Source organism: Stylophora pistillata, chromosome 3 (assembly GCF_964205215.1).
Source record: "Stylophora pistillata chromosome 3, jaStyPist1.2, whole genome shotgun sequence".
Classification (NCBI taxonomy): Eukaryota; Metazoa; Cnidaria; class Anthozoa; order Scleractinia; family Pocilloporidae; genus Stylophora; species Stylophora pistillata.
In genome coordinates, this window is record NC_142521.1 from 17,277,501 (window position 1) to 17,292,500 (window position 15,000).

Consider the following 15,000-nt stretch of genomic DNA (forward strand, 5'->3'; position numbering starts at 1 on the left):
CACGGAGACTATTAATACATAGACTGTTCACAGTCCCCAATTTTCGCGTAATATCGTCGAGATCGAGCGCTGTGCGTTACGGGCTGCCATCTAGCAGGAGTGTCAAAACTACTAATCCCCGCCGCCTCTTTGGTACATTAAAATCATTCAAGGTTTTAACGGTAAGATGCACTATATCTCGACAAGTAATAGTTGACACTACAGCTGCCCCCGCTCTGTATATTGTCGTTAGTATTCTTGATCGTTGCGTAGCTTTTTGAAATATACCCATTCAAAATTAAGATTTTCTCACATATTCCATACACTTACAATAGGTGAGAGTAAAAAACAGGAAACGCGTAGTTTTATGCACTGGTTCAATTCGATTTACGCAGCTTTGATCTGAAAGCATAATTTATTCTAAACCATAAGACAAAAATTAATTAGAAGTTTTATTTTTTCGCGATTTCTCTTTTACTTTCTACATACAATTCCTTTCATTTGCGTGAGAGTAAGTCTGACAAATGAACGGATTTGATCAATTCACGTTCGCGCGTTCTAGCCTTTTTTAAAACTGTATTATTCCCGGAAGGACATCGGTGAGCAAGGAATAAGTTAGCACACAATAGCTGTGGTCACACTTCAGACTTTTTACCTGGGGAAATTGATTTTTTAAGTGCGACTGATTTTTCCCTTGGTAACTTACCTCAGGGAAATTTTATCGTCTGGGGCTTGGATATGTTTCGAGAACAATAGACTTTCCCTTGACAGCTACCCCAAAGCGATAGCTTGGGAAAAAGAAATACCTAGGTTGCTAGCCAATAGACACTCATCGGCGAAGGTCCTGATGACAGAACCGGACATAGCTCACGCGATGAAAAAAATTGGGGGGTACGGGTTGTCTACGTCTTCGCCTGTTTCACCTTGAGACATTGAATTAACGTAAGAAGTAACAGCGAGATAAAAGAAAAAAACGTCTCTTTGATCGGCTAGATCCTTGCGCATCTTGCTCTCTTGAATTTATGCTCCAAAAAATTCAACTGTGCGTGAAAACCTTGGAAGCCGATAGCGGTAGTGCGACTTTCCCAGAATTTTTTACTTAGGTAAAACAAACCCCGAGATTAATTTAACTCGTAAGATTTTTGATGAATTTGCCCTAGGTAAATCGGTTTTACCTTGGTAAAAGTCCGTAGTGTGACCACATCTAATATGATTGTCGGCGAATTCTGTAATCATCCATCGCTCTGCTAGTGATAATCTAGCCGTTAATTCACTCGTCTTGCTTGTTTGGGACTGAGTGTTATTCCCCCGAAGAGAGAGAAAGAGGACGCCTTCCATTCAACAAAAATTCCGGTTTGAAATTTCGGAAGTTCCACGTGCCCGATACATTCCGGTTGAATAGACCCGACCTAGGCCACTGCGCGTTTGGTTGGTTGTTCGTTTTGTAAGCAGGATAAAAGAGAGGGGTATTGGGACAACAATTTTGCCAAATGGAAAGGGACACTTCGGTCTCACGGATCGAAATGACCAGACCGATCAAGGTGGACCACCTCCTGAGCTGATCCCGAATATTCGGTTCGGACCAAACCTTCGATGTGTAAACAAAAATTTCCGGAATTTCGGGTTCAATGGAAAGCGCCCAGAATGTCCAATCAAAGATTTGTGAACTCGTGTCTGGCAAACTCTCCAAATGTTTACATATACACATAATCGTTTACAAGAAGCATACTGCCATTAAGTTTTGAAATCAGGAGAACGCTTCGAGCAGCCAAAGATGAACACTTGACACTTGCTGATTTGTTTAACGACTGACCATTATTGCCTGTTTCTGAGAACCATCATAACTGGATTCATGGAGACTTCTTTTGAGATTTAAAACCCGAAAATGAAGGAGGCAATTTGTTTTCTTTCCGGAAGCTGCTATCGATGGATGAGGCTACTACACAGGGAACCCATGCAAACCAAAGTGGGAGAAGCGGGGTCGAAGTTAGGCGTCAATTACCAGCCGCTGTTCGGGAAAATGAGCCCACACTCATCCCCCCCCTCCCCCCGGGAGGAGGAGGATCAAAGACCAGACCTGGAGACGGCGGAAACGGAGCCTATTTAAGTCTTTGACGGGCGCTTCCGAAGTTTATAACCCACTTAGATCCCCTAAAACATCATCAGACTTTTTCCATAAAGTTTGATTTTGAACTCGCCTCTTAAATGTAAACTTAAGACGGGTGGTACTGTTGGTAACGACATTTTTGACCAAATATTCATTAAATCGGAAAAACTGACTTTCTTTTTCATAGCCTCTTATTTAGTTGTACAAAGTTACGCCCACCGAGTGAAAGCAACGTTTCCGCGACTAATATAATTATTACAGTTCCTTATATTTCATTTTATACATAGATGGAAGAAGATACAGAAAACATGCCTCTGTTAATGGATAAAGACAAGTATGTAACTGTTTGACCTTGTTGTTACAGTAAGCCAAAACCGGGTCAGTATAAAGCACGAACTTGGTATAAAACTTTGGACTGGATATAAAACTGGCACTAGGTATATGAAATGCGGGCTAAAGACTGGGTAATAAGAACCGGACTGAGTTCTTTAGGCAGAATGCCTCGACGGGGATGCTCCTCGTCTCCACTGTCGTTTCCAGAAAATAAATATGTATCTATATAAATAGGACTGTGACTATGACTGTGAAAGTGGATAATCACGAACGTGTTAGGAACGTTTGTTTTAAAAATATAATGAAACGGAACTACTCACTCCCGTTTTCTTTGGACTGTCCATTAGATATCTCCTGTAAGTAGCCTAGACGACAGGCGTTTCGTTCGGGTACGCGAATGGCGTTTCTGCTCGAGCTACCCCCTCAGCAAAAGAACGCATAGCATTGGTTATTGCTTTTTCCAATCATATCCCATGAGATTTTCTATTCATTTTGTTCATTCATTCATTCATTCATGTCTTTATTTACTGTTTCATTTCTTTATTCAATCTTTTTTAATCATCATTCGTCAGTCACTTAGTATCCATAAAACCCTCATCTATACATGAGTCTCAAAAATGGGGTCCTCGGTGTGTAATAAATTACCACTTATCAAAACTAGGTTATTCAAACAGAAACTTATTGTTTTTTTCAGAAGCTTAAAAACAACAGAAGATATGGACCATTGTACTATCCTAAACATCCTACTTGAAAACCCGGAAGAATTAGATTTGAAACACAAGCCCTCTGCTATAAGGGAGGATAAGATTTTTACTCTCGATCAGAGGGTGATACCCATAGCTTCTGCAGAAGCAGATGATAACGGAGCATACCTTTCCAAAGGAAATGCAAAGCGCTACTACCAATACAGCAGTACTTCCGGGTCTCGTACAGTCCATTTGGAAAATGGGTTGTTCTTTGCCAATAGAAAAGCAGCGAAAGGCTACAAAAAGGATTATGTTCCGCCGGAGGAGGTTTATGAACTTACAAGACATTACAAAACGAACAAAGCCAACCCGTCATTTTCAAGGACTTTTGTCACAGTTAAAGCAGTCAATGAACGAGAACCAAAGCCTTGGTATTTGGTCATGTATAAGTGGGCAGGTGGAACTAAAGAGTTTATCTTACAGCGCCATGGTAACGCCATGAAACCTACGGTATCAGCCTATTTCCGGAAAGATCCTGTAGTTTCTGAGACGATTGACGAGTATCTAGACCAAGGACTGTCTATTGATAACATATACGCTACAATGTCAAAACAAGTTTGTCAAACTGTCAGTGAAACTATCTCAGGACCAAAAATGATAGAAAACCGAAAGTTCCACAAGAAAGCATCTGAAGAAACACGGGATACTGCTGAGAAGCACAGCGAAGCGGAATCGTTGATATCGAGCCTTAAGAGCGTATCAAGCATAAATACTGTGTCCTTTACGAAAACACAATACTCATGTGTAAACATTCCTGAACATGTGCTAGAGGATGTACACAGATTCTGTGTACTTGGGAACAGTATATTGCAAGTGGACACAACCTTCGAACTAGTTGATGGTTTGTGGCTTACAGACACCACTTTCAGTCACGAGGCCCTGATAAACCACCGAAATGGAAAGCACCCTGAATTTCCGGGCCCTAGTTTCTGGCACTTTAAGAAGGACCGCGAAACCTATCGCAGGTTTGCAGGTGAATTAGCCATTGCCAAGCCAGAACTACTTAAAATCAAGAAGGTTGGTCATGACTTCGACAAGGCAATAGCCAAAGGCATGACAGATATTTTTGAGGAGGCTCAAAACGTGTGGTGCACACAACACATGAAAGAACGAGATGCCCAAAAGCTGAAAACAATGGGATGTAACGAAAGCACACCGAGGAGAATTATGGCTGACATCTACGGATGTCAACAACAGATACTACTGGAAAACGGTCTAGCCGACTCAGAAGACCCAGCTGACTATGAAGCAAAGCTAGCGAGCTTGAAGGACGTCTGGGATGGCCTGGTCCCAGGTTTTTATGAATGGTTTGACAAGCACCGCTCTGAAAAATTCAAGACTTGCCTCATTTATTCAGCTCGCCAAGAACTTCGGCTAGGCGGGCGTTTCTATACCAACGGGCTTGAATTGAAGCATAAGCTACAAAAGAAATGCTTGCGGGAGAGCGAAGTGCCAAAAGAAGTTGCCAAAGTGACCGAAACACTGGAAGGTTGGACCAAGGAATTCTACGCAGATGAGGAAAGGGCCCTAAGAGGTTTGGGAAAATATCGCCTTGCTCCTGGATATGAACACTTCCTGGTCGATCCCGTCGCCTGGAATAAATGGGGTCCCCAGCGACAGGCGCAGCATTTGTCTAGTTTTCGGCAATTCACACCCAAATCTTACAACACTTACAAGAAGCCGAGTGCTGCTGGTCTCAAGGCAGCTCCTTCAAAGAAAGTACGAAGATGCAATCTTCCAGAGCCGGAGCTATTTCTAACTAGAACAGATCCAGAGCCTCAAGTGGTGACTCCCTTGCGACTCTACAAAGGCGCCAATAATAATCAGTGGGAGGTAATTGTAACTCTTTTTCCCTTACTTTAACAATTTCAATTGTATGTTTATTAGTTTTAATTTTGGTTTTCGGTCCCTTTTTTAATTATCTAGCCATTCTATTTCAGGTAGTTTATTTGTGTGTATATTTGTGCTTTTTTTTCGTTTGTTGATTTGTTATTTTCGTCATCGTAATATTGGTCGTGTTGTGTTTCTCGCCAATTTTTTGGTAACACTGCAGCATAATATGAAATGGATACCTAGACGGCCCGTCATTATGGGAATCACGAGTAGGATGAAACAGGCCCTTGTCGTGAAAACCAATAGGTCCTTTTATGGAATAATGTAATTGACGGAAACCTTTTTTCTTGTAGGTTACAAAAAGCTCGTCGCAAGGTCCTGCGCTGGGTTTCTTGGACCCGGAAAGAATTACTGGAAAACAATACCAGTTGGTGAGCAGGGACGACCACAAACTTTGCCCCAAGACTGTACAACGATGCGAACAATGTAGGACAGCGTTTAATTTGACAGACAAGGTGATAGTGAAAAGTGTAGGAATTAGAGAACGTACTGAAAAGACAGGCAAAGTAGTCAAATACTCGGGTAATGTTTACTTCCATTACCTCAAACAATGTCTCAAGGAGTACGATCAAAACTTTTCTTTTTCTGCTATTACTGTGCCTGCCCGTACCCTTCCATTTCTTCCTGAAGGAGGGCAGGCGGTACTGGAAGCCAAAGGGCTCATTATAGAGAAGTAGGGCAGAAATCACCGACAGCCAGCGGTCAAATTTGCGGGCTCATGCCTGTTTTACATTTCTTTCAAAATATTGGCACAGAAATGTCAAAATTGTTGTTAAAAGTAAAGAATCAAGCTTTAAAGTATATTTTACATCTTTAAAGGCAATGTAAAAGCACCAAAAGCTTTCTTTCGTTAAAAAAAGAGTTGCGCATACCCATACGTTCTAGTCACGCTTGCTGTCACGGGTTGTCACGGACATCACACCATAGCCAGATAAAAAATACAATCGGAGGCTGCTATCTATGCAAAACAGCGGTTTTCCCACGTATAATGATATATTTCATGTAAGCTTTTCCGACTTTGATGTTCAAAAACGGCGGAATCTTGTTTTGTGCTGCAGAAGCGACAAAACTGTTCATGTCTTCGGCAATTTCGGGCGCCATTGGCTCGTAATTTCATCTGTATCTTTAACTTCTTGAGGAAATTTTTGGATGCAACATTCTGCCGTAGAAATCGTTTAAAATGAAAGATAATAGGCCCAAGTTTGTACCGCGACTTTCGCAGGTTTTCGGCCGCACCTTTCTCGTCTTTAATATTGGTAATTTTAGCTGATATACAGTGTTTGTATGGCGAGATACATGGCGCTGGCGTAATTTGCCGAGGAAACGAGAGTAAGGACCTCAAAACTACGCACAAAGTAGCCTCATTCTGCCACAATAACATAGCGACGTTCGCTGGTGTGAAAATCCTTTTCAGTTCATTGTAATTATTAAGAATTTCTCTCTCGCCATACAAATCCTTATTAGAGTCAGACATTTGTAAAGGTCATTAGGATCCGTAATGCGCATGCTTAGCGGCCATGCTGTCCTCAATTTCTGCCCATAATAATAATAATAATGTTTATTACTTATATTGCGCAGTCTAACATGCAAAAAAGATATGATCGAATGCGCATTACATTAATAGTGTCCCAAGGAGAGCGAGGAATTCACGGCCTTAGTGATGATAGGGAGAAGCGTATCGGACATGCCGACTACTAAATTGGTCGGCATAGGATCAAGTTGTAGATCAAGTTTCCCTTCCAGAAAAGTGAATGGAATTTTTTTTGTTGTTACAGTTCAAAATTAAGGAAATTGCGACTTGCATAAAAGTTGCCGAAGGCCGAATGGGCTATTGGCTCAGAGCCCATTCGGCTTGAGGAATAATTTGTAAATATTTGTTGGTTACAGTTCAAAGAAATTGCGACATGTCAAAAAAGTTGCAAACACTTTTAGTAAATACTGGGTTTATGAAAATGCATTAGATTTCCATTCTTGATTCGAAAATTACATGGGTATTACAATTAAAAAATTAGGAATTATAGCAACTAAGAACTATAGCAACTTGAATGAAAGTTGACAAAGGTTTAAGAAAACACATTTAGTCATACATGTATTTAGAAATATATGTCGGTTACAGTTCAAAAAGAAAGAAATTGGAACTTGAATCTAGGTTGCAAAGACTGAATTTTAACATTTGTGCTGAAGTCGAGCTAGCTTAGAACGGAATTAGCACGACATTTGAAACAGGCCTTATTTAAGATGGATGTGTATGTCGAGGTAGCGGATTTCATACACTTAGCACTGCAGCGTAAAGCAGATATTGCAATGTACTTTTGACATCGCAATTAAAAGGTTTATGGATATAACTCTACTGACTTTCAAGGCCAGGTTGATCGAAGCACGGTTAAGGTAACCCAGGGTTAGTGCAAATTAAATTGAAATCGTATATGAGAGCCTTAAAAGCACTTTCAGTATAATTCGTTTTTTAATACAATTTGACTGCATGCTCTGAAAAAAAATAATAAAGAAAATTATCAGAGAAAATGCTTTTTAACAAGAGGAAAAGAAACCCCAGTCAAAATATAACCCTGCCTTCGCGCTAATCGGCGGAAAGCGGGGCCCGGCATATGTAACATCAGCATCATCTTTTAACAAATAAAATTTGATTTACATTGATGAACTTAGCGTCTTTTCTGCATTACAAATACCCTTTTCTTCAAGAATGCCTGCCGACCAACTTTCCCTGATCGCTTTCCAGACGTTTCAACTAGACGAATCTTTTTCTGGATTCGTCAGAGTTTCCATATTCGCTATTCGCAGGAGTGGGGAATTCGAAAAGACAGTGCGGTTACACTACACATATAGAATTCAAGATGACTATTATGACTGTATATAAAGTTTTAAACTTTAGTTTTGGGATTCAAAGTTTCCGGAAACACAAGCAAACCATGGTACATCGTTTTAACCAGTCTCTTCTACTTTCCAATCTTAGCCTCCAACCCCGGCCCACACTTTTCTCTACTAGCCTTTTTTTTTTTTTAGTCCTAGCCTCCCCCCCCCCCCTCCCCATTGTTTAGGGTGAACCAAGATGTAGTCTCTCGCAGAATCCACGTGTCTCATTTGTAGAGCCTGATTTTATACAACTATTAACCCGTTTACAGTTGCACGAATTAGAAAACATTATATAGTGATATTTGATGATTCTTTTCAGCAAAATGAATCAAAACGTTCTTACCAGTGACGGCCCTTGGCGGGGAGGGCAGACCCGAATATGTGATCCAAATTTTTCGTTCCGTTTTAGCTCGTAAAGCACCAGCTACTCTAGACTGTGCCAGGCTCCAAGATAGTATGGTGGGGACGTATTTACAACGAGCAAAGCGAAAACAAGAAGCGGGCATATCCCATCACTCCCAAGAAGAGTTGGCTTCCAAAACATAATAAAGGTATATAAAAATCCAGGTAAATTACTTTAAATACAATCATTCACTTTTAAAATTTTTCAAATCATTTTTATTAATTTCGGCTCGTCTTACCCTGTTTTCTTCTGAATCAATTGCATTATAGATTTTATTTCAATAACATTTTTAACAATGATTACACCTACTAGTCTCCGTTTCCTTTGTCGTGACGCCGGGGAGTTTAGCCTTGCGTGATGAAACAGGAAACGGGTGTGAAAGACATTAGGGTTAATCTAAAGGAGTCACCGGGAATGTACAAACATATTTGGTGGATGATAAACAGATGCTAAGAAAATTAACTTGTCCTTAGGAATGTAATCCGCCACCTCAGAACAAAACAGCAGTGAGGCACACTCCGAGAGAGAGAGAAACCCTACCTTGTGCTATTATGTAAACAAATGAAACGTGAACCAAAACGTCTCACTGGTACCCAGGGTAGAAAAAGCTAAATCAAGTAAGTCTTTCGACTACGAGTTTTTTATTTTATTTTATTATTTTTTGTGACTTGATAGTTCATTTTGTAAAGTTCTTTAATTATTCTTCTATTGTACTTAGCATGATCTCGTATTTCATTTCGTGACTTAAGCCAATGGTTACAAGGGACCAGGGAGAGTAAGATATTTTTGGGGGGGAGGAGTGGATGTTTTGTTCGATTCTCGTATTTCATGTACGTGACATGTCGTCTCGCCTTATTTCAGACATTTATACCTTGTTTTAGATGGTTTTAGATTGTTTGCGAGTGGTTGTAGATGTTTTTGAGGTGGTTGTAGGTGGTTGTTGAATTTTTTTGAGGTGGTTGTAGGTTGTTGTAGATGGTTTTAGGTGGTTTTAGGTGGTTTTAGGTGGTTGTAGGTGGTTGTAGGTCGTTCCATGTTTTAGTGACTACGATTATAAAGCCCACTGAGGGAAATATGCCCTGTTTAACCCGCTGTTTGGGAAATGAAATCGCCCCTAAAGTGAAAATACCTTTCACTGGCCAGACATTTGCGAAAGCTGTTGCAATTTTTAACCTACAAGGGAAGTGTAGAAGTACAATTCATGATATTTGTTATCTAAGGATAGTTTCTAACAGATCTTTAAAAACAGATGTAAGATTTGTTGTGGGAGCTTCCATTGTTGATGTACCGCCATCGAAAGAATTCCACAAACATTCCCCTCGGAAAAATTCCAAGTTCGTTAAACAAGTAAAACGACATAGAGACCGAGAGCCATCTAGAATACCTGTGAAAAAGGTCCTAAATAGAGTTCTAAAGTGTGACGTCACGTTGCCATGGCGCTGAAAAAGTCAGTTCTAAACAACTCGGACAATCTCTTGCGCGTGGGTCACGTAGTGCTTGTCTCTGCTTTGTCTTATAATTAAAACGTTTATTAACCTTGTGTTATATTACAAAAGAGGTCAAGAAGAAGAACACAGGGTCAAAATGTCAAATACTATTTGAAAATTATCGCTTTTTGTCGGAAGAAATTTATCGGAACGAACACAACAGCACAATGGTGTACTGCTTTGCTCCGACATGCAGTCATTCATCAGAAAGCCACACTTGCAAGTTCTTTGCATTTCCAAGCGATAAAAAGGAAAAAGACGAATACGAGCGATGGATCCGTCTGATAAGGTTTGTAAACGGCACTTGTAATTAGCGCTTTGCTCAAAAGAACATCTTAACATTTGCCATTTTTTTGCGAGTGTGCGATTTCCACCGATGAACAAGCGCATGTAGTGTCAAGTTTGTGGGTACTGAGTAGGTTTTTGTGTATTTGCTTTTCATTACATTTTAAATTTTGAAAAACCTCGAATACAACTGTGCTGAAAGAATATGTGTTTGTCTGAACGCCACTGTGCTAACATGTGCTTACTTTCAAAACTTAAAATTTCTCGGTGCCCATACTGAGTCATATATTTCAATGTTGTTTGTGCTATGAAATGCATATGGCTTACTGATTTATTTAATATATTTTTAAGAGCTTCTGGACTTCAGGAGTTAGCTGAAAGTTTGAAACGAATTTTGAGCAATTTAAATCTTTACAAGTGTTTAGGATTAAGTTCTGTTATCTGTTTCTTTGAAATAGGAGGAAAGACAGAGAACCAAGCAAGCATTCTAGAGTGTGCAGTTGTCATTTTGTGGATGGAGATAAATTAAATGGGCCCACAATTTACGAAAGAAATCGAGATAAGATATTTCCTGGTGAAGGAGGACCACCAAAGAAAAAGAGAAAAGTAACAGCTAAACAGAAGACGGTGCAGGAAATGGTGGCTGAGGCAATCACAACATCTGAGCAGCAGTCCACTAATAATGACACTGATGATACCAAACAAGAAAGTTGCAACAAGACAACAAATGAGATAATACTGGAGGCAGAATTAAATCAAGCCAGGGAGGAACTTCAGGACCTGCAAGAAAAAGAAAGCTACACACAAAAACACTACTCAGCTTCTGGATTGAGTGTAGAGGTTCTTAGAATGGAAACAGGGCTTCCAACAAAAGAAGTTTTTAACATTGTAGTACTTCATGCCTTGAGATTCAAAGATTTTATTGTTTATTATTCTGGTTGGAAAGTAGAGTCCATTAATTTTGAGGACCAGATTTTCATTACTTTAATGAAACTAAGACAAAATTATACCAACTTGCACCTTGCCCAGCTTTTCAGTTGCAGTGTTGCAACAATAGCTAATATTGTCACCACTTTTGTCCATGTTTTGCATTCCATATTATTTCATGACATCATGACAACCATTCCGTCCAGGCAAAAAAATGTGTTATGTGCACCATCTTCTTTTTCAGAGTTTACTTCTTGTAGAATTGTCATTGATTGTACCGATGTGGAGATCGCAGCCCCGGGGTTAATGAGTTTGCAAAATGCCACTTATTCAAGCTACAGGGGTATGAACTCATTTAAAGTAATTGTCGGGGTTGCACCAAATGCAGTAATAACTTTTGTTAGCAAATTGTACCCTGGGTCCATTTCTGATAAAGCCATAGTACAACAGTCAGGTCTGTTGAACCATCTTGTTCCAGGGGATATGGTTTTGGCCGACAAAGGCTTTCTTATCCAAGACATCTTGCCCAATAATGTTTCTCTTAACATTCCACCTTTTTTGAATAATGGTGTTTTCACTGAAAGCGAAGCAAGGAAAACAAAATCCATTGCCAGAGCAAGGATCCATGTAGAGAGGGCAAATGCAAGGTTAAAGGATTTCAAAATTTTAACTTTCATCCCATATTATTTAAGATGTTATGCTGATGTTATTTTTCAGTTATGTGCTGCACTGGTAAATTTACAATTTCCACTTATCAAAGAGGGGTGTGAGGGGGCAGAGTTTGAGTGATCTGAGTACAAAAAGGATGTTTGGCTGTTATCAGTAAACAAATATAATGGTCATCATATGATAGAACTGAGTCAATCGAATAACTTTTTTCAATTATGTTAATATATAAACAAAGTCAGAATGCTATTATATTTTCTAAGACATTTAGTAGAAATAATAAAGATCAACACAACCTGCACTCTTTGTTACTCAAATTTACAATCTTATGTTTATCTCTTTAAAATTTGGCCCAATAGTCCAATACATTTACCAAATCTTTGCTGGTGACACTGACATTGCTCGAGAAAAGTTACAGCCAGAGACAGTACAACCAATACTCTCAGGTGAAAAGCCTTGCACGCATGTCTGTTTAAGGAAATAAAATTACAATGCACCTTCCACTATCTTGGGAAAAATGTGTTTAAAATAGAATTCTTTCAAGACTGGAATATTTGCATCCCAGGTTTCATCTTGCTCTATTTTGACAACAGCCACGTCCTTAGAAGTCCAAACAACAAAGTAGCAAAACTTTCGCTGTGTAAAAAAGATTTCACCCTGTACCTGGTCCCAATAGACATGGTCCTTCTTTAACACATATCCATTTCCATCCTGTGCTTTTTTTAAGCAAAATGTTGGTGAAGTAGCAATGGCTTCTTCAATTGTTAGGTTCCTTTCAGTGTAAGGACACTTAGCTTCTAGGACGGTTTCATCATCTACAATTCCATCCGGAGAGGCCCCAAGGATTCCAGAAGCATCCAACCAAATACCAGTTTCCTGGACGGTTTTCCCTGTCAACATAGTGAATGCTTTGAGTGCTTCCTGTTCATTGTTCACACCCCATTGTACAGCCTTAACTCCAGACAAATCGTATTCTCCAAGAAGGCCCTTCAAGAGAGACTGGGTCACCCGTTTGGCCTTCAAAACGCAACCAAAGTTACTTGCTGTTAATCTGCCCCTTCTAGCTAAATGCCAAGTTGGGTTGTTTCTCTGTCCAATGGTAATGTCACTTATTTTTAAGATGTACTCATCAGGAATCTTTGCCTGTCTTACTAGGCAATCAATTTGTTGCTGTGATCCTTGTAATTTAAGAAATTCTTCCGAGTAAATGATATCCTCTATTGTCGGTATGGGAAGGTTACTAACAGTAGCTGGTTCAGGGCTCATAAGCCAACAAAGGCCAGTAAATCTTCCATACTCCTGTAGGTCTCTGTAAAGGGAAGACCGATCAGATTGAGTAGGGTTTCTTGATAAGCAGCAATACTGTTTTGTGGGAGGAAACATTTCTTCGACGGATTGCCAAGAGAGCGGTGTATTTGCTTTGCGTTTCTTCCAATTGCATTCAACATCTGTCCGGCTGACGTTGTAGATGCCGTGAATGAAAAGTGTAGCCGCGTGGCTGCACTTAAACTTCCCCCTTGGACACTCGCACTCACTTGGTCTTATAGCATTCTCGCTATCTAAGTAAACCTAGCAAATCGGAAAAAAAAAAGACGCGTGAGGACATGAAAAGCAACTGTCAAAGACTTCTAAATACATGAAGACTCCAAACGAACGAACAGTTCCATGCCTCGATTGAACTAACACATCGATATACATCGAACGACCTTAACAACAAAGTGGATCAACGCTAAAGTTTGCGCGTCTAGTTATTCCACGATTAAATTATCATGGAAAAGAACTGCTATTAACTTAAAAATCTCACTGAGAAGCATTTCAAAGCAACAAATAAGCTTAAATGACAAGCCGCATCTGCAGTGAGTATTCTGGAACCATTTCCACTCACCGTGACTTTGTAGACTTTGTTTCGCATGCTTGCGTGCACTTCTCCTCGTAAAATACCCTGACTATAATTAAATGACTCCACATGGCCTGATTTGTAGTGGTTTTCACCCTTCGTAATTGACTTCTGCTCTTCTCCGAAGAAAGAAATGAGCGACGAGATAGAGAGGGCCGACATTTTGCATGGCGTCGGTCACGTTTTGGGCCTTTGTTTGGAACTGAGTTTTTTAGCACCATGGTAACGTGACGTCACGGCTTTAGAACTCTATTATATGAAAAAGAGAAAAGCTAGAAGCAAGCTAAAGTTTATTTTTAAGAAATGTACCCCTAAATCTTCAAGATTGTATGACTTGGTTACTCACTATAAATTGTGGTATATACGGTATTTACAAAAATGCAACGCTTTTATTACTTCCTTAGTCAATTTTAAAAGACTGGCAACAAAAAAGTCAAAAAAAAGAAAGCAAACTAGTAGCTGTTGTTCAGGTAAAATTAAAAAATCAACTTGCCCGGCTAAAACATATTGCGTATCAAGGATGAATCTTTTGAGATCAGGTGACGTTGAATTAAATCCAGGTCCCGAACAGAATGTGAACAATCAGACCAATTTGTCAGTGGATTCCTCAACATTGCTTAACTTTCGATTAGGACAGTTGGGATTGATAGCTTTAGATGTGGGTGGTGCAGGTGACTGCTTTTTTAAAGCCGTATCACATCAATTGTATGGTAATCCCAGTCATCACTTTCACATCAGACAAGCTGCTGTCCAATACCTCAGGGATAACCCTGAACGTTTCATTGAAAGCAACACTCAGAACTCATGGAATGGTTACTTGACAAATATGTCAATGCAAGGTACATGGTGTGATGCATTAATTGTACAAGCAGTTGCAGAATCACTTAATATACAAATTTATATTGTAGAATCTCACATAAATTTTGGACAGGCAACTTTAATAGAGCCACGCCATTCATCATCACAGCAACCAAGAACAATATATATAGGTCATGTAAACGAAGTGCATTATGTATCAACAATACCAAATAGCTCTTACTCAGGAAATGAGCACCCTTACAGAAGTCACAATAGTGATTTCAATTTTACAGAACAAAATGTTCTTCCTGAACAAGTACACAATAGTACTGGAAAAAGAAAACACAATAATTATTCCAATCTGAATGATGTTAGAATAACCACTAAGAGCAATGAAAAAAAAAGCAAATGGAATTCTTACATGAATTATTACAGAAATAACAGAAGGGCTGGTAAAAAGAATCAAAGCTGTGAACGTAACAGTGATAAACAAAGTTCACCCACTAAAGAGAATACAAATGCTGTATTTGTAAATAATGGTAGTCAAAAAAGAAAACACAATTATTCCCATCTGAACGATGTTAGGATAAGTACTAAGAACAGTGAAA

The 15,000-nt window shown here is 39.5% G+C and overlaps 4 protein-coding genes and 1 long non-coding RNA gene across 6 annotated transcripts in view; 3 read left to right on the forward strand and 2 right to left on the reverse strand.

Annotated features, from left to right (window-relative positions):
- Positions 1-5,935, forward strand: part of LOC148734797 (uncharacterized) — a 6,111-nt gene extending 176 nt beyond the window's left edge. The window contains exons 2-4 of one of the 2 annotated variants that reach the window (XM_088755465.1): positions 2,374-2,420; positions 3,114-4,998; positions 5,352-5,935. In XM_088755465.1, coding sequence (XP_088611591.1) covers positions 2,374-2,420; positions 3,114-4,998; positions 5,352-5,735 — 2,316 coding nt within the window. In that variant the 3' untranslated portion in view covers positions 5,736-5,935. Of the gene's footprint in view, positions 1-2,108; positions 4,999-5,351 lie in introns of those variants that run through there. The other variant, XM_088755463.1, reaches the window with a different exon arrangement.
- Positions 1-15,000, forward strand: part of LOC148734796 (uncharacterized) — an 18,473-nt gene that overhangs the window by 1,647 nt on the left and 1,826 nt on the right. Inside the window, exon 2 of the mRNA XM_088752830.1 lies at positions 14,333-15,000. This exon is cut by the window's right edge and continues 1,826 nt beyond it. Coding sequence (XP_088608956.1) covers positions 14,333-15,000 — 668 coding nt within the window. The remainder of the gene's footprint in view (positions 1-14,332) is intronic.
- Positions 7,121-9,374, reverse strand: LOC148734798 (uncharacterized). Its single transcript, XR_015999446.1, has 2 exons — positions 8,273-9,374; positions 7,121-7,545 (listed from the first exon to the last, which is right to left on the reverse strand). It is a non-coding gene; the product is annotated as an uncharacterized LOC148734798 (long non-coding RNA).
- Positions 9,987-11,820, forward strand: LOC148734799 (uncharacterized). The gene is made up of 2 exons (XM_088755468.1): positions 9,987-10,108; positions 10,563-11,820. Exons 1-2 carry the CDS (start codon positions 9,987-9,989, stop codon positions 11,818-11,820), a joined length of 1,380 nt encoding a protein of 459 aa, XP_088611594.1.
- Positions 11,999-13,782, reverse strand: LOC148734800 (uncharacterized). Its single transcript, XM_088755469.1, has 2 exons — positions 13,583-13,782; positions 11,999-13,266 (listed from the first exon to the last, which is right to left on the reverse strand). The coding sequence occupies exons 1-2, from the start codon at positions 13,754-13,756 to the stop codon at positions 12,184-12,186; spliced, it is 1,257 nt and encodes a 418-aa protein (XP_088611595.1). The 5' UTR covers positions 13,757-13,782; the 3' UTR covers positions 11,999-12,183.

Coding starts and splice junctions, on each gene's coding strand:
- LOC148734799 (XM_088755468.1), top strand. CDS start 9,987: ATGGTGTACTGCTTTGCTCCGACATGCAGTCATTCATCAGAAAGCCAC. Junction 10,109..10,562: donor CGATGGATCCGTCTGATAAG/GTTTGTAAACGG, acceptor TCTTTGAAATAG/GAGGAAAGACAGAGAACCAA.
- LOC148734800 (XM_088755469.1), bottom strand. CDS start 13,756: ATGTCGGCCCTCTCTATCTCGTCGCTCATTTCTTTCTTCGGAGAAGAG. Junction 13,267..13,582: donor ACAAAGTCTACAAAGTCACG/GTGAGTGGAAAT, acceptor CCGATTTGCTAG/GTTTACTTAGATAGCGAGAA.